Below are 17,197 nucleotides of genomic sequence, written 5' to 3' on the forward strand. Positions count from 1 at the left end.
CCTTGGGCTAGTCACACTTCTCTGAAGTCTCTCAGCCTCACTCACCTCACAGAGTATTTGTTGAGGGGGAGGAAGGGAAAGGAGAATGTTAGCCGCTTTGAGACTCCTTAGGGTAGTGATAAAGTGGGATATCAAATCCAAACTCTTCTTCTTCTTCAGTGGTCTGAAAGCTCCAAGTGATCTGTTGTAGCTGTTTCATAAATGTAAGTCCATAGCTGATAAGTAGGCATGTGCAAGTTCAGCTTGAATTATAGATGGATTGTAGAGGGATGTGGGAAGAGGAAACATGGGTTTCAACTTCTATTAGTTGGTTGAACAGAGAGTTATTTTAACATCACAAAGCTGCTATTATCCTAGGCTCAGCCAAGCAGGTACCACAATAGTCCTGCTCCCTTTGGCTTAATACCACAACACAGTGTTACCAAAAATCTTTCCTTGCCCTACCACAACCAATTGGACATACTAGGGCAGAAGGGACGAGGTACATAGGAGATTTAGCAGCCAGGTAAGAACCAAAGAGTCCTGCTCCCAACTGACAAAATGGCTATCTAGACCATCATATAGTTTCTCACAGTAACTAATTATATGCTTCTTGAAAGCCCACAAGCATGAAATAAGCACAAGAGCACTCTCCCTACTTGTGCTCCCCAGCAACTGGTGTTCAGAGGCTGAGCACTTCCAGTATTGGGCTAGTCCCCAGGCATAATGGTTGGTAGCCACTGGTAGCCTTATTCTCCATTTGTCTAATCTGCTTTCAAAGCCATCTTTGTTGGTTGCCATTGCTACCATCTTGTTTTAGCAGATTCTAGAGTATTAAAGTACACTGAAATGTGAGCAGTGAGAGCTTTTGTAACATGAGGCAGAAGATCTTGATTCTATGTAACTCTGAGCGAGTCCTATGTACTGGATTCCTAGTTCATAGCATTCTTGACACAACCTCCCCCATAGTCTCTGGCTGACAATGTGAGGGTAAAATGTGGGTGCTGCTGTATCTCCAGCTGATACAGGAAAAAGATGGAAAGACATACTGGCCTGAGAAGCCAAGCAGAGGGATTCCTGAGCAAGGGCTGATGGTTAGGGAATGCTCATTATGCCTTGGATATTTTCTGTTTCAAGGCTGACCCTGGACCATTTGAATTAATGAAAAAAATCTGCCTCTGCATAGCTGCATAGTAAATTTCCCCGAATACTGAGTAGTCATAATTAGAAAGGTTGCCACAACTTCAGATCTTCAGGTATCTGAAGAAGTGTGCATGCACACAAAAGTTCATACCAAGAACAAACTTAGTTGGTCTCTAAGGTGCTACTGGACAATTTATTTATTTATTTTTATATACTGTATTTCTACTGCGTCAGACCAAAACGGCTACCTACCTGAAATCCACATCTGCATAAATAGGTTTGGGGTGGGGAGATGTACTCCTCACCCCAGTAAAATGCCTCAAGAAATTAGCATTTCACGTGTACTAAAGCCATTATTTCGCCTTTCATCCGCTGGGCTCTGACAAAATTTTCTGGTATACGCGGCCAAATTCAATCCCGGAACTACATGTCACCACATTACGATGCTGCAGCCTGTTTTCTTGGTTACACAAGTTGGTTCACATACCTCCTATACGTTAGTGAGAAACGAGAACTATAGCGCCTGCGCAGTGCAAGCCCGTAAGATAAACAAAAAGCGCATGCGCTTACGGCGCCTGACTGATAGGACAATAATGGCTCATCGGCTGGCGGCGGCGGTTTTATCGCCACCTTTGGCCGCCTTGTGGAGAGGCCACTGCCACAGCCGCGGACTTGCGAAGTTGGTACCGGTCCGGCAGGTGAGGAAAAGGCGGGTGCTGTTTTGTGTGTTGCACTGTCGTAAATACAACGGCGCCCTCCCTCTGTTCCCCATAATGGTCTGAGTTAAGAATGGTGGTCGCTGGTTATGTCATCGCCGCGCGCCAGCGCTTCCATGACAGGTATAGGCCATATTCAGTGGGCGTGGTCAGAACGCGCCTCATGTAACCGGGCTCTGGATTGGCAGAGAAGGAGAAGCGTGATTTGTATGGTGACATTAGAGTTGCGGATTGGCTAGAGATGTGTGCAAGTGCTTTGGATAGCAGTCAGTGGGCTACACTGCAGGGTTGCTGTTAAGCTGCTCAGCGAAGTAGGGCTGATTTCTGAGCGCACAGGATCCCGATGTTAGCCGTGCGCTTCTGCGTGCGCAATATGCCGATGTTTAAGTATGGACCACGCGCCCTTCCTGAGCTCCCCACTGCTCAGCAATAGTAGGCCACACAGCAAGGAGGATATCTTATGCCTGTTAATACATGCCCCTATCTCAACTGTAGCTGTCTTCCTTCTTCAACATGGGAATAATTACCCTTTAATGCCCCTGAACTATGGGGATCATGGCACAAAGTCTTTCCTATAGGACTAGCACAAGCCACTCTCAGCTTCACCCTAGGCTGCACACTGGCAGAGACCCTCCCATGGACTTTTCCTGGGATAATGCTAGTTTTCAGCTTCTGGTTTTAGAATTCCTGGTGCACAAACTATTCTGCATACAGAACTTTATGGATACTTGGTTTTGAGGCCTTTCTGGCCACTGTGTTGCATATTTGTACCTTTGACCTTGCTCAAAAGAAAGGAGGAGGAACCCTTGCTGGCCCTCAGGAAACCAATGCCGCCCTTTGCTCTTTTCAGTGGTGTGAGAGAGGCCATCCAGGATGTGGCATGTCCTTCCATCACTGGCTGTGCTCCAAGCCTGAAGGTATGTGACTCCAGCAGAAAAGGGCTGGCGCTTCTTGTTTGTGACTCTGTTGAGAAGAAGAATGTCATGAGATTTTTTTCCTGCTTAATTGTAGAGCACATTATTTGCATATAGTAGGTCTCAACTTCCATTTCTGGTACATCCCTTTAAAATAATCTCAGGCAGCAAGGCTGGCAAAAACATTTGGTGGTGCCCTTGAAGCCTGCTGTCAATCATGATAGACAGCCTCAGCCGTCATCACTGAAGCTTTTCTTCAGGCAGGTTTATACTTACTGACTTACCAGCCTCCCATCAAGCTCTAAGTGTATTGTGTGGGCATAGAAGGTTGATATTGAGGCACTTCTGGTCATTTCAGCGTTAGGGAAGTAGAGCATTGTGGCAGCGGTGGGGACCTTGTCGTGTAGTATAGAGGCTAGAAAGAATAAGACTGAACCTGTCAACAGTGAGATATGTTTTTGTCCTGCAGGCTTTGAGAAGAAAGATGAAAAGAGACAGGGTCCAACAGAGGCAGCCCCTGATAATAAAGGTAAGCACCTTCTTTTCCATGGCTCGGTTATAGAGCATCTGCTCTTCACGCAGAAAATCCCAGGTTTGATTCCTGGCATTATTCTCCATGTAGGGCGGGAAACGCTGTCTGCACAAAACCAGAGTGCCGCTGTCTAGTGGTGCAAACAGTCCTGAGTGAGATGGACCTTCAGTGGTCTGGCTCAGTACAAGGCAGCTTCCTTTGTTCCTATGTTCTTCCCCCTCATTTACTTCCCTAAAGTTGGTGAATGCCTCCCATTCCGAAAACTGGTCCATCTCTCATAAATCTCCCCAACCTGTTCTGCTCCCCCTCTACAATGCAGCCAGAAGCCTTTTAAAGCCTAACGTATAAGCATTTCTATTTTTTCTCTCCTTCCTAGAGCCTATCGGCTCCAAAAATCCCAGTCTTCCCAAAAATACCCGGGGAAGCAGTGGTGGAGAAGGCAAGAGAGGAAGGAAAGATGAGGATTTGGGGTGGTGGAATCACATGCAGAAGGTATGTGACCATTTTCTCTGTTGCATTTATGTCACTGAAATGTCCTAAAGCTGCTGGAATCGGGGATGGCTAAAGCAGAAAAGAAAAATGACACAATGATAGCAGCCATATTAATTACCTACTTTTTGCCCCCAGGGAGAGTTCCCTTGGGATAATAAGGACTCCCGGTACCTGATTGTCATGGGAGCTGGCATCCTCACAGGGTTCTTCTACCTCTACTACCGAGATCCAGGCAGAGAAATCAGCTGGAAGCACTTTGTGCATTACTACCTGGCCAAAGGACTGGTAAGGCAACATGTGGCAGGCCATCCTCTTGCTGGGGGCGGAGGGCAGCTCATGTATGTATGTATTCTATTCTATTCTAGCAGTAAAGTGTAGGCACCTGGAGGAGACATTAGGAGCAGGAGAGTAAATAGGGGTGATTGCCCTTTGCTAGGAGTTCTCTGCGGCCACAACATACCATTTTGTACTCAAGTGAAGCTCCACCCAGAAAGATTCACTCTCACTCTTTCTGGCCCTGTCCACACCATAGATTTAAAGCACTCTTATACCACTTTAACAGTCACAGCTCTCCCCCCCCCCCCGATATATGGTGTAGATGTGACCTCTCCTTCCTTCCTTCCTTCCTTCCTTCCTTCCTTCCTTCCTTCCTTCCTTCCTTCCTTCCTTCCTCTTAAGGTGGATCGACTGGAAGTGGTGAACAAGCAGTTTGTCCGGGTGTTCCCAATCCCTGGCGCCACCTCAGAGGTAAATAATTCCAGGGGACAGAGGGATGAGGTGGAGAAAGACAGTGGATGCCCACAATCACTGCTCCAGTCTGCCACAGTTAGACCTTTGGAAGAAAAGCTGTGTGTGTTTAAGGCACAGCAGTCTGGTGGCAAGAGGGTTGGGTCCATAGAGGTCCCTTTCACACCTGAAACAAGAGAAGGCTCTGTGTATGCCAGGGGGCATGAAAAATCAACACCTGTCCTTGGTTGCCACAGAAGCACATCTGGTTCAATATTGGCAGTGTGGATACCTTTGAACGAAACCTAGAGGCTGCTCAGCTGGAGCTGGGGATCAGCAGCGCCCAACAAGTGTCTGTGGTCTACAGCACCGAGAGTGATGGGTGAGTGACAGGCCCCAGATCAGAAGCAGCTGTGCTAAAACTGCCCAGGTGCCACCTGCTGTAGTCATGGGCCTTCTGACCTTCTCTTCTTTCAGCTCCTTTCTCCTGAGCATGGTGCCTAGCCTTCTGCTGTTGGGCTTCCTGCTGTTCACTCTGAGACGTGGACCAATGGGAAGTGGGCGCGGAGGGCGAGGAGGAGGGATCTTCAGTGTTGCAGAGACAACAGCAAAAGTCCTGAAGGACAACATTGAAGTGCAGTTCAAGGATGTGGCCGGCTGCGAAGAGGCCAAGCTGGAGATCATGGAGTTTGTGAATTTCCTGAAGAATCCGAAGCAGTACCAAGATCTTGGGGCCAAGATTCCAAAGGTGCCCACTTTTGATTTGTAGCCAATTCATCAGGTTACGCAAACAAGTCCAAATGGCCAGTGCTTTTGGAGGAGAGGTGAAGGCAGCAGTTGGCTGTCCAAGACCACCATAAATGAAGCCCATCAGAATAGTGTTAGCTTGGAGGGTTGTAAGTGAATCTTCCTGAAACGAGGGACCTCTGAGCCCCAGCAATGTTGTGCCATTCCGGGCTTTGAGGTGCTGCTGATGTGGGTTGGCTGACCAGTTAAGGGAGGGACTGCATGTCATTGGGCCGTATTGCTGCCCCACCTTCCCTCGTGTTGGCCAACCTCTTGTCTCTTGCAGGGAGCGATGCTCACGGGCCCCCCGGGCACAGGCAAAACCCTCTTGGCCAAAGCTACTGCGGGAGAAGCCAATGTCCCTTTCATCACTGTGAACGGCTCTGAGTTCCTGGAAATGTTTGTCGGAGTTGGGCCTGCAAGGGTGAGATTGGGGAACCTCGCAAAACGTTCTGCATTGGCAAGCTTCTTAAACAGAAAGGGTGGTTATCCAAAATCAGGAACACATCTTGTAACTATATCTCCTGGGAGATAATAGAAAGGAGTCTAGGAGACTTTGGCAGGTGACATAAGCATCCAGGCTTCAGCTTTGACCATTTGATGCTCCAAACAGATGCTCAGTATTTGGGCTGGTGCCTGAGCAGGGGAGTCTCTTGTTTCTTGTGCCTGCTTGCATATCTCCCTCAGATGCTCAGCTGAGCCTGACCTTTCTCCTAAAGGGGCAGGATTCTCCCACCTTGAGTCCCATCATCAGCATCCTGCCCCAGCTGCTCACCAAACCAGACTGCTTTCTTCCCAGTGGGTGGATCAGCTCTGGGGAAACATCTTTGTTTCAGGTTCGGGATATGTTTGCCTTGGCACGGAAGAATGCCCCTTGCATCCTCTTCATTGATGAGATTGATGCCGTCGGGAGGAAGCGGGGCCACGGGAACTTCGGGGGCCAGAGCGAGCAAGAGAACACACTCAACCAGCTGCTGGTAGAGATGGATGGTGAGATCTTGAGGAGGCATATTGAGGAGGGAAGGAGCTGGCATGCCCTTGTCTCCCTGGAGAAACAAGCAATCTGAAGTTCTCACCCCTGTTCCTTAGCATTAACAGAGGCTTCTGTGTTAATGTTTCCAGACCTTTAACATGGTTCCTGCCTGGGATAGCTTGGCTGTTCCTAGCTGTGCCCCCTGCTCCTTTTGCCCCATCACCATCTTTAAGATCAAGTGAGAGCACCCCTCATAGACAGCCCTCCCCTCAACCTGGTGCCCCAACCAAATGTGGCTGGACTCTGAACACACACCTTCCCCATCCAGTGGTTAGTGGTGATGAGACCACCTGGAGGGTACCAGCCCTGGGACAAGGCTGCTTTAACATGTACAATTATTGCATGGTTGGGGATAAGGGAGAGTTTGGGTTAGCAGAATGGAAGGGGCATTAAATTGGGTTCTAAACTGGGTCTTTTTAGTTTGCTTTTAAACCATTCTGAAGGCGGGCGTAGCTAGTGACCTAGTTTCATAACTCTACAAAAGGTTACATTCTGAATTTTGTTGCAAGGCACTGTAATTCAATCCGAATACGTTAGCTCCGCTCCGCCCCCCCACTAGAAGGCTTGGAAGATGTTTGGGGAATGTGTTCTGTGCATAAAATTGCAAGAGGCACCCCCCCCCCCAGGAGCTGATCTCCTCTCATTTCCTGTGCAGGGTTCAACAGCAGCACAAACGTCGTAGTGCTTGCAGGCACAAACCGACCCGATGTCTTGGACCCGGCGCTGACGAGACCTGGACGCTTTGATCGGCAGATTTATATTGGTAACAGATGCCATGTCTAGTCTTAGTTGTGCTCACCACTTTTGCCGGTCTCCCTGCCCGCCACTGGAAGGTTGCCCTTGGAAGGTTGCTCAGAAGGAATGTAACCCATAGTTTGAAAAGGGTTGCCTATCTCTGCCTCAGATAGCCCCAGCTCTTCAATAAAACAATATCCTCCTGTTGCTCAATCAGCAGGACCTACTGGGAGGTGCCCAGAGTCTTGATGAGCTTCAGAGAGACTTGCCTTGACTTTTCGTGACCTGCTTGGAAGAGCCTCCAAGGAGCAGAGGGGGATTTCTTTCTGCCCCTTGCTTTTCTCTCTGATCCTTATGAGATATTTTGGAGTCAGGAGAGGTTTCCTGGGGTATTAAAGCGGCAATCTCTCAAGAAGGTGGAAATGTCAAACAGATCAAAATTATTTGACTTTTAGAAGACATCTGAAGGCACCCCTGTTCGGGAAAGTTTTTAATGGTTGATGTTTTAGTGTGCTTTTAATATTTTGTTGGGAGCTGCCCAGAGTAGGGGCAACCCATTCAGATGGACGGCATATAAATTTATTATTAAATTATTATTGTGGAGCATGACCGGCCTCTTTTAACTCCTTCTCATTTCTGAGGACTGCGTCTTTAACTCTCTTTCCCCAACCAGGCCCACCAGACATCAAAGGCAGAGCGTCCATCTTCAAAGTCCACCTCCGGCCTCTCAAACTGGATGCAGATATCAGCAGAGATACTCTGGCTCGGAAGATGGCAGCCCGGACCCCAGGATTCACAGGTGAGATGTGGACAGAATGCCAGCATGTGGACGGGGGTAGAGCAGGAGCGTTATAGGTCAGAGGGGGCACCTGAGCGGGAACCTGTAGGGCAGCCTTCCCCAACCTGGTGCCCTCCAGATGTTTTGGACTATAACTCCCATAAGCCCAGCACATGGCAAAAGCTGTTGTGGGGCTTGGCATGACTTCCTTGTTTGAATCATTTGGCTGTGTTGTTTCTTTGGAAGCAGAGATTGCAACAGAAAGGCAGCAGCAGGAGCCCCAGTTCTGACACAGTCAGGTGCTATTTGTTACTTTGTGAGCCTCTGTCATCTTGTCAGAGGAGCCTTCCTGCCCCACCCTGCTGCTTGGCCTAGGGTCTAAGTGTAACTGGGTAGCCTGAGGTGAATGGTCCTTCCCCACAGGAGAGTCTCTGGCAGCTGTGGAGGAGCACATCTGCTTTGGAAAAGAGCTTGCAGAGTCTGTGGCAACAAGCTTCAGTGAGAAAGAAAAAGGCACAGGGATATGGACACTCCCACCCCAACTTGAGTTGAAACAGAAAAGGGCATTGCCCTGCCACGCTGGCTTAGGATTTATTCTCATGAGAGCCAGTGTGGTATAATTGTTATCTAATGTCAGACTAGAACCTGAGAGACCAGGGATCATATCCCCCACTCAGCCAGAAATCTCACTGGATGACATTGGGCCAGCCACCGCCTCACCCTCAAAGGGCTGTTGTGAGAACATAATGGGAAGGGGAAAGCCATATACACCACCTTGAGCTTCTTGAAGGTGGCATGTAAATATAGGAAGAGAATAATAATAAATAAATAAATGTCTTGCCAGCTCTGAAGGTGCTTGAAGGAGCTTTCAGATCTTCTTAAAGCTCGGCCAAACAGAAGGTTGCTGAAGGCGCCAAGTTCCCTTTTCCTTCAGCTGTTGCACTAACATCTCTCTCTCCCTCTCTCTCTCTCTCTCTCTCTCTATCTCTATCTCTATCTCTATCTCTGTCTCTTTTTCCAGGTGCCGATATCTCCAACGTTTGCAATGAGGCTGCCCTCATTGCCGCACGACACGCCAGTCCCACTGTGAACGAGAAGCACTTTGAACAGGCCATTGAGAGAGTCATTGGGGGTGAGGGTCCCTGACTGCTCACCATGCCAGCTCTGAGTACCAGTTGCTGGGGAACAGGAGCACAGGGAAAGCTGTTCCTGTAGACTTCTGCTGCTGTGGGAAGCAGGATGCTGGTTTAGTTGGGCTTGTGGCCTGATAAGGAGATGTCTTGGCAGGCTGTCAGATCCTGAGCATTTATTTCCAAGCAAATCTTGCCAGTTTCAATGGGGCAAGTCAGGGTGTGATTGCACTGGCAGCTTCCTGCTGATTTACTGGTGGATATGCCACTGAACTGGGCCCCTTCTGTTCTTCCCAGGCCTTCACGCATTGCTTTTTAGGCTTCCCAGACCTGTTTGGTCACTGCGGGGAATGGGGTGCTGAATTAGATGCCCCTTTGGCCTGACCCAGCTTCCCAGTGACCTATGGCCATCCAGGTACTTGCCTATCCCCCTCTTGATGTCATCTCAGCTGGCGGCTGTCATCGCATCTTGCAGAAGTGATTCCCGAACATTCTTCTTAGGCAGGGGTTGGCAAATGTTTTTAGATTTGGGCCGGTCCACTGTCCCTCAGACCTTGTGGCAGGCCGGAGAAGCAGCACTGGGGGGGCGGAGCTGGAAGAAGAGGCGAGGGGGCCAAGTAGTCCTCCTCCCAAAGCCCCAGCCCCAGCTGCTGCACTTACCTTCCCAGGGGCTGCTGCCACTGCCGCTGCTGCTGCTTCTCCTGGGTAGGCAGAGCGAGCTCGTCTGCTCCGCTCTCTGGCCCACAGGAGCACTAGGGGGGTGACAGTGGCATCGGAAGGAAGATGAGCGGCGTGAAAGGGCTGGCTCCAGAGAGGGGCTGCTTAAAATGGTGCTCAGCCAGCTCAGCCCAGCCCCCCTTCCTCCTCTAGGCAGGGCAGAGAGAAGCCAGGAGGAGGGAGGGAGGAGGCGCTGCCATGGCGTGTGTGTGTGGGGGGGGGAATGTAATGGCACGGGGGGAAATGGCGCAGCCCGAATGAACAGAATCCCCACACCGATCCATGGACAGTTCGCGGGCTGGATCCTGAAGGCAATTGGGCCTGATCTGGCCCGCGGACCTTACTTTGCCGACCCCTGTTCTTGGGTTTGTGTGCCTCTGCAACAAGAGCCTCAGCTACTGTCTTCTGCTCCTGAGAAGAGCAGAGCTGAGCAGAGCCCTGCTGAGTTTTGTGTGGGTGGAGAAGAAGCATTTGCAGTTCCCCAGTAATTTAACAACCCAAAGAAAAGTGGTCCCCAGAGGGACCCGGCCTTGAGCAGTCCTCTGCAGTTGCAGATACTTTGCTGTGGAAACTGTTAGTGAAAGGAAATTGAGAAGCAGGACAGGGAGAAAGCTTCCCTAAGGGAAGTGGAGGCTTAGTGGCTTCTGTGCTGCAGTTGGAGCATTGCTCTGCCTCTTGTGGGTGAACCAGCTGACCATATTGCCTTACAGCTTCTGGTTGCAGAATGTTCCTATAGCAGAGTTAAAGAAGCGAGTCTTTGATCTTCTCTGTGGAGGCAGGAATTTGGCATTAACAGCTTGCAATTAGAGCTCTCGTATTTTGCATCATGAACTGCAGGTTTTGTGTGGATTCTCCAGTGGGTTGGTATCTGCTGGGAGTGTGTGTGTGGTGAGTGGGGAGCTTTCTCATTGCTTTCGACAAACACTGCACTTTCCTTCTTCTCCCCCACCCCCCTGCTTCCCTCTTTCTCCAGGGCTTGAGAAGAAGACCCAGGTCCTGCAGCCAAATGAGAAGACCGTAGTGGCTTACCATGAAGCTGGGCACGCTGTGGTGGGCTGGTTCTTAAAACACGCCGACCCTTTGCTCAAGGTGCATCTCCCCCAGCCAGTGGAAGCTCTCCTAACATGAACACAAAGCAGGTTGTGGAGCGGGTAAAGCCAGCTGAGCTCCAGTTCTTTTCCAGAAGGGCCAGGTAGCTCAGTGAAGGTCCCCATTTGGTTCAGAAGGCTCAACAGGGTTGATCTGTCCCAGGTGGTGGTCTCAGTCAGATGAGGTTCCAGCCCCAGAATGAGGTTCCAGGCAAGAGTTCAGGTTCCAGCAAGCCAAGCAAATTTAGGCAAAGTCCGCTTTTTGGTTAAGCAAAGCAAAGCAAAGTCCAGCACCTGGAAAGGTAAAGTCCCAAGTAGCCCTGGGAGATTCATACAAGCTGGAGATTCATACAAGCAAGCTACGTTATTGCTTCAGCAGCAGACCATCCTGGTCAGAGGCCTGAGCAGGGCTTCAGCTATGCCTCTGCTGGGAGCAGTCTCCGTTCCTTAAAGGGGCCTTGCCTGTAGTCTCCAATGGAATAGGAGAGACAGGGACTTCTGGCGAGAGTCCTCTGACCAAGAGAGTGACAGTGTGACTTCCTCAGGTGGTAGTGAGATGGGCTGCTTGGCACAGAGGTGCTTCCAGGAGAGCAGGGTCAGTTGTGGCTGATGTTGAGGTCACTTCTTCGTGGCCTCATCCTGCTAACCTGGAGGGTCTGCTGTCCCCTTGAGCCTCCCTGGTTCTGGCTCCAGGTGCTAAGTGCCTCCTGGCAGATCTGAACTACTCTGAATGAGGAAACAGGATCTGGGTGTTCCTTGCAGGATAGCACCCCAGGATGCTCCTGTTAAGCTAGGAGCGACATAATGCAGGATACGTCCTTGACTTCACTTGCATTGTTGCTAGAGCTGGGGTCAAGTCCAGAGGCAAAGGAAGGAAGGATGGTGTAGAAAAATCCTCCTATATGGCAATGCTGATTCAGAGCAGGATATCAGCAAGGGAGCATACAGGGAAAGGGCTGCCTGTTGGTGTAGGCAATACTGAGCTAGGTGGACCCATAGTCTGACTCGGTATAAAGCAACTTATTACAGCTGGGTTAGACCCAAAACAAAGATCTCCCCTTGCCCACCCCCCGCCAGAAGTGCCCAGCTGAGTCAGACCCTCCCTTTGCCATTCCCAGCAGGGGCGAATTGCTCTCTCTTTCCAGAAATAGTTGTGTGTGTAACAGACTGCTGTACTTGCAGATGATAGCTGATGAGAGCAATTGGCGTTCCTTGTTTTGGAAATCACTCTATGTAATTTAGGTCCCTTCAGTAGAATTCTCTCCCCCCCCCCCCCCGCATGTAAATCTCTGCCCTTCAAGGGAACTGCATCAACCTTTGGGTGATGCAGTAAATGTCTAGCTGACTCTGCATGGGTTGTGGGGAGGTGAGTGAGTGTCTTCCGCTCCCTGCGGGTCACTTTCCTGTTGACTCCAAGCTGGACTGGGCTCTGCCTTGTTGACCTTGGCTCTGCATGTTCCTGGCAGGTCTCCATCATCCCCCGGGGCAAGGGCCTGGGCTATGCGCAGTACCTGCCCCAGGAGCAGTTTCTCTACACCCGGGAGCAGCTCTTCGACCGCATGTGCATGATGCTGGGGGGTCGCGTTGCCGAGCAGCTCTTCTTTGGCCGCATCACAACCGGTGCCCAGGATGACCTCCGGAAGGTGACGCAGAGCGCCTATGCCCAGGTAATGCCCCATCAAGACATGCCCTGTGCTGCTGGGTGCCCTGGGTGTGAGGACGTAATGAGAGCCCTTTATCTGATGCAGCAGCTTTGTTAGAGATGCCCTGTTTAGAAGCCAAGGGTAGATGATAAGTGGAAAGCTCATTCAAAATGTTGACTTCTTACTTCAGAAACAGAGGTTAGGTTTTTTTTGCAAAGGCACTGGAACCGCTTACCTGCTCCCCATCTCAGTCACACACATGTGCAAGGAAGAGCTCTATGCTCATGCACACGTGCGTGCACACACACATCCACATGTGACTTAGAAAGAGTCCTGCTGAAGGAGCCAGTGGAGACCCACCTGGTCTAGCATTTTGTTCTCGCAGTGGCCAACCAGATGCCTCTCTGAGCTTTGCAAGGAGGACCTGAGTGCAATAGCACTTACCTCACTTATGATTCCTAGCAACTGGTATTCAGAGGAATACTGCCTCCAATAGTTGAAGTGGAACATAGCCATCTTGGCTGGTAGCCCTATTTTTATCCTCCAGGAATCTCCCTAATCCTCTCAAGGGCAGACTTGGACAAGAAGGGAGGAGAAGGAAAGAAATGTCGGAGAGTCAGTTTTCTGGTCAGAGCAGGGGGGAGGTTTATCACTTGTTAAATTTGTGCCCTGCCTTTCCCCACCAAATTGTAAGATCCAGGTATAATTGTCTGACTCTGCGTTCACAGCTTTGCATGTACCCAGGCTGGTGCCAACTGTCTTGTCTGTGCTCTGCTTCCCTCTGGACCTTTCTAATATTTAATTTTACAGAAAGCAGGTTTCTGTCTCCCAAGACCTGGGAATATGGCTGCAGCGTCCGGTGAAACTCTTGGGAAATTTGGGCAGCTCAAGATGGATGCCCTGGGGCAAGAGAAATAACCCGGCACCCCGTTGTCTCTGCCACTCCCAGCCCCCTCTGCCCCCGGTCCTGCTGTTGGCTCAGGTGTCTTGCTCTCTTTCCAGGTGGTGCAGTTTGGCATGAGTGACAAGCTGGGTCAGGTCTCCTTTGACCTTCCACGGCAGGGTGATCTGATGCCCGAGAAGCCTTACAGCGAAGCCACCGCTGAGCTGATTGACGAAGAGGTGCGTGCCTTGATCAACACGGCCTATGAGAAGACCCTGGAGCTGCTGACTCAGTGCCGTGGCCACGTGGAGAAGGTACGGAGCCAGGGCAGAAGCTCCCTGCTGACTTGTCCTGCACTTCAAATTGGGTCTGCTTTCAGCACACAACCCACGTGCCACCCCTCTTTCAAAGACGTTGAAATGGGACACAATTGCAGGTTAAATGGGGGCAGCACAGCAGGGACCATTAGAAGCAATGAAGGACATGGAAACTACTCTTGAGGGGAACAGTTTAATTTTGCTGCAGGAAGGAATGCACAATGAGAGTAGTAGCTTCTCTCCTTAATTAGCATTTTGTTTCTTAATGGGCTTCTGTAGTGTTGCTTGCTCTCCATAGCCATTGGGTGATATTCAGCTAAGTTCTACACAGATCAACCCATTGGAATTAATGAACATGACTATGTTAGGGCTATTAGTTTTGGTGGGTCTACTCATGACTAAAACTTAGTTGACTACCACCCATTGTCCTAAGACAAATAGCAGAAGTTGCTGATCTGCTGGGCTGGCATTAGCACCCAGTCTCCTTGAGCACCTGCAGGACTCCCAGTGCCCAGCAGGTCTTACCACTGACACGTTGTTCCTCATAAAAGATTCTGCCATGGCACTCCAGGTAGCTGTACCATCTTAATTTCCCACAATGCCTACATCAGGTGTTGTTGGTCACATGGCTGGTAGCTCCAGAGGAGTCCAGTGACCTGTTTACTTTTTATTTTGACCCTTGCAGGTAGGAAAGCGTCTCCTAGAGAAGGAAGTCCTGGAGAAGGCAGACATGGTGGAGCTGTTGGGGCCCAGACCCTTTGCAGAGAAATCCACCTATGAGGAGTTTGTTGAGGGGACCGGGAGCTTGGAAGAAGACACCTCCCTCCCCAAGGGCTTGAAGAACTGGAATCTCGAGCAGGAGGAGGAGACAGCCCAGGAGAAGGCCTCTTAGGGAAAGCAGGGCCAGCCTGAAAAGAAACGCATGGCACATTGTCCATTGGTCAAGCACCAAGACCTGTTTCTTTGGCTGGGGGCAGCATTGCCGAGAGACCAGCTGAGCCTCACTTTGCCATGGAATCATGGGACACTGTCAGGCTCCCCTTCCACCAAAGGACCAGCAACAATGTTCAAGGACCATTGTCTGCAGCAAGCAACCTTTCTTCAGTTCTCCCCCTCCAACGAAGGACATGAACTGGGATGGTTGCTTGGAGCAGAGAAAAGCAGGTGCCACAAACAGCCTCTGTGCCTCCAGTAAACTCATTGACCATCTGACGCACACAGACCCAGCAGTCTGGGAAGGTAAGGGCAGGCGAGGAGTATCCTTTCCAGGAGACTGCTCTGCTCAAGGGACCAAGGGCTGCCTTATTATGCTCAGTGCCTTCACTCCAGCTTCCCCCCTGCTTTCCCTTCCCTTCCCCTCCCCTGCCAGCCTGCCTTGCAAATGGGCAAGAGTGAACAGCAGAAGTCCATGCAGAAGAATTTCTGTGAACCTTGAGAACCCCGTGGACTTATCTAAGGGTTGAAGTGAATAGGTCTGAATAGGAACATGGTGCTAGTTTAAATGGTGCTACTTGAATCCTTAGCTTCTAGCTCTGTTGACATAAGGGGCCCCAGAGGATCCAGGGGGCAGGAGCCCCAAGCAAATCCAACAGGGCCACTCCAGACCATGGCTGTCCTGTGTGCAACATCAACTGCTTTCCCATTGCCTGCGGAGCAACCTCCTTTACACAATGCCTGTTATTTCTCACCACCAAATGCCTTCCCTGCAGAGGAGGCTTTGTCTTGAGGGCAGCAGTGCAGGAACTCCCTCCTGGTTGTTTAGGCAGTTTATACTTCAGTCTCACCTGAGTTCCTGCAAAGGAGCAGCTCAGGGCCCCTTTGGGCCCTTTACTTCCTGCTGCTTTTGCCTTGGAAATGTCACCTATGGTGGGCAACCAGTGGGCTTCCATGCAAGACATCTTAGTGGCTTCGGGGCTCTATCTCCTAGATCAATGTTGGAGCCGTCAGGGCAGGAGGATATGCAGCCCAACTCACCCCCCCCCCACTTCCAGCACTCCTTTCTTGGCACCTTGTGCTCAGTCGCAAAAAGGCTTATAATCTGTACCTGTGAGGGTTTTGATTTGGGTGTGTTGTGCCAACTCTCTTGTAGCTGCTGCCTTTGGAACCAAATCAACCTGGCATTTGCCCATGTATTGCCCACTGGGCAGAGGTCGTCCTGAACCCCCTGCCCCACGTTGGCAAAGCCTCCCATGTAAAACCTGTGTGTCGCCTTGCCCCCCTCCCCCGCCTCCACTCCACCCCCACTGCTAGCTGCTTCTGCTGTTTACTCACTTGAATGCTGGCCGTTCCAAAGCATTTGACCGACCAGCTTCTGAAAAAGTGACTCAGCAGAAACAACGCTGACTAGCTCAGCAAAACTGCTGGCTTTACTGAAAGTCATATTTGCTACATTCAAAGACCAAAATAAGTTTGGGCACCACCTTCTTCCAGGAGTCCAGCACAGGAGCTGTCTTCTGCATGATGAGTTGCTTTTTTCTTTCCCTGTCCTTGAGAACCTTTGCAGGGAGTCGCATTTTCACATGAAAGGTGCCCCATATCTACCATATAAGTATAGGTCAGACTTATGTGTCCTTCTTGCCCAGTAATGCTGCATACCCCAGCCTTTCCCACCAGTGGTCCTCCAGATGTTTCAGAACAGGGGCTGATGGGGGCTGTAGTAATTGTAATGGTTTTGTCTGTTTTTATAGTCTTTTCTGTTGTTAAAACCTGACCTGGGACCTTAGGGTTGAACAGTGGGCCACAAATCTTATAAATAAAACAGCTCAGAGCATCTGAAGAGGACCAGGTTGGGGAAGGCCGGCCTGCCCTGACTGTTGCCCCTCTCCAGGGTCTTGAGCAGAGGTCATATGGATTGTGGACACCTCTGAGACACCTCTTGGCTTGCACTCAGTTCAGTAGGTTTCCCCTTCTCTCTTCTTCAGCTTTTTGCGCACATCCCATAAATTTAGCCCTGTATAGAAGGAGAGACAGTGTGCTGCTGAAGTGTGTGCAAGCATAACCTAATTTAAAAATGAAACGCTAAAGCCAGCCCCCAAAAGACAACCAGGTTTCTAAAAAGGAAAACGTATATCTTTTGTAAACAAAGGCAGATGTGCAAACCTTGGTAAGCAGATCTGCAGGGAGGGCAACAAGGAGCAATAGATAAAGTACCAAGAACATTACAGATAGCAGTGGTGTGATGTGTAAGTGTGGACACTACTGAATATATATCTCAGGTAAAATGGGAAGTATATGGAGGCTGAAGGAGGCGGGCAGGATTAGCAGATTGTGACAAAGCCACTGATGAGGGGGAACAAATCAGGTTGGGCACAAGTCACCCCCAGTTGAGCCTCAGTGTTATCAGTAGGGAGCAAGAAAACACAGTTTGCAAAAAGCAGATTTTGTGGGTTTTCCAGCTGCTGGCTGGAAACCTACAGCATGCCCTACTACCTCACTTCCAATGTGCTGTGGATTCTGACTTCAGCAGCCTTTCCTCCCATGCAAGGACTAGGGAAGGAATCTATTGGACTTGGGAATGCAAGTGTATTTATTTGATAAACAGCCTGTTTTCTTCTGCATGTGGGTTTGTTTGTTTCCTTGCTTCAT

At 50.2% G+C, this 17,197-nt stretch overlaps 1 protein-coding gene across 3 annotated transcripts; it reads left to right on the forward strand.

Moving 5' to 3' along the window:
• The first annotated feature begins 1,550 nt into the window (after positions 1-1,550).
• LOC309374919 (mitochondrial inner membrane m-AAA protease component AFG3L1-like) lies at positions 1,551-17,169 on the forward strand. 3 transcript variants are annotated; one of them, XM_081920172.1, is made up of 17 exons: positions 1,551-1,820; positions 2,689-2,755; positions 3,222-3,281; positions 3,661-3,776; positions 3,912-4,061; positions 4,455-4,523; positions 4,760-4,884; positions 4,980-5,250; positions 5,575-5,712; positions 6,125-6,278; positions 6,977-7,084; positions 7,730-7,855; positions 8,856-8,966; positions 10,655-10,770; positions 12,236-12,436; positions 13,415-13,609; positions 14,298-17,169. In XM_081920172.1, the coding sequence occupies exons 1-17, from the start codon at positions 1,566-1,568 to the stop codon at positions 14,502-14,504; spliced, it is 2,469 nt and encodes an 822-aa protein (XP_081776298.1). In that variant the 5' UTR covers positions 1,551-1,565; the 3' UTR covers positions 14,505-17,169. The 3 variants fall into 3 exon arrangements, with proteins under 3 accessions (XP_081776298.1, XP_081776299.1, XP_081776300.1); XM_081920174.1 differs by lacking the exon at positions 1,551-1,820 and adding an exon at positions 2,096-2,183; XM_081920173.1 differs by lacking the exon at positions 12,236-12,436.
• Positions 17,170-17,197: the final 28 nt, after the last annotated feature.

This window comes from Podarcis melisellensis, assembly GCF_964234715.1.
Source record: "Podarcis melisellensis genome assembly, chromosome: 8".
Lineage (NCBI taxonomy): Eukaryota > Metazoa > Chordata > Lepidosauria > Squamata > Lacertidae > Podarcis > Podarcis melisellensis.

Excerpts from the sequence above, each read along its gene's own strand:
- LOC309374919 (XM_081920172.1), top strand. The coding sequence starts at position 1,566 with ATGCTGCAGCCTGTTTTCTTGGTTACACAAGTTGGTTCACATACCTCC. Across the intron at positions 4,885-4,979 it reads TACAGCACCGAGAGTGATGG|CTCCTTTCTCCTGAGCATGG; the intron begins GTGAGTGACAGG and ends CTCTTCTTTCAG. Across the intron at positions 7,085-7,729 it reads TGATCGGCAGATTTATATTG|GCCCACCAGACATCAAAGGC; the intron begins GTAACAGATGCC and ends TTCCCCAACCAG.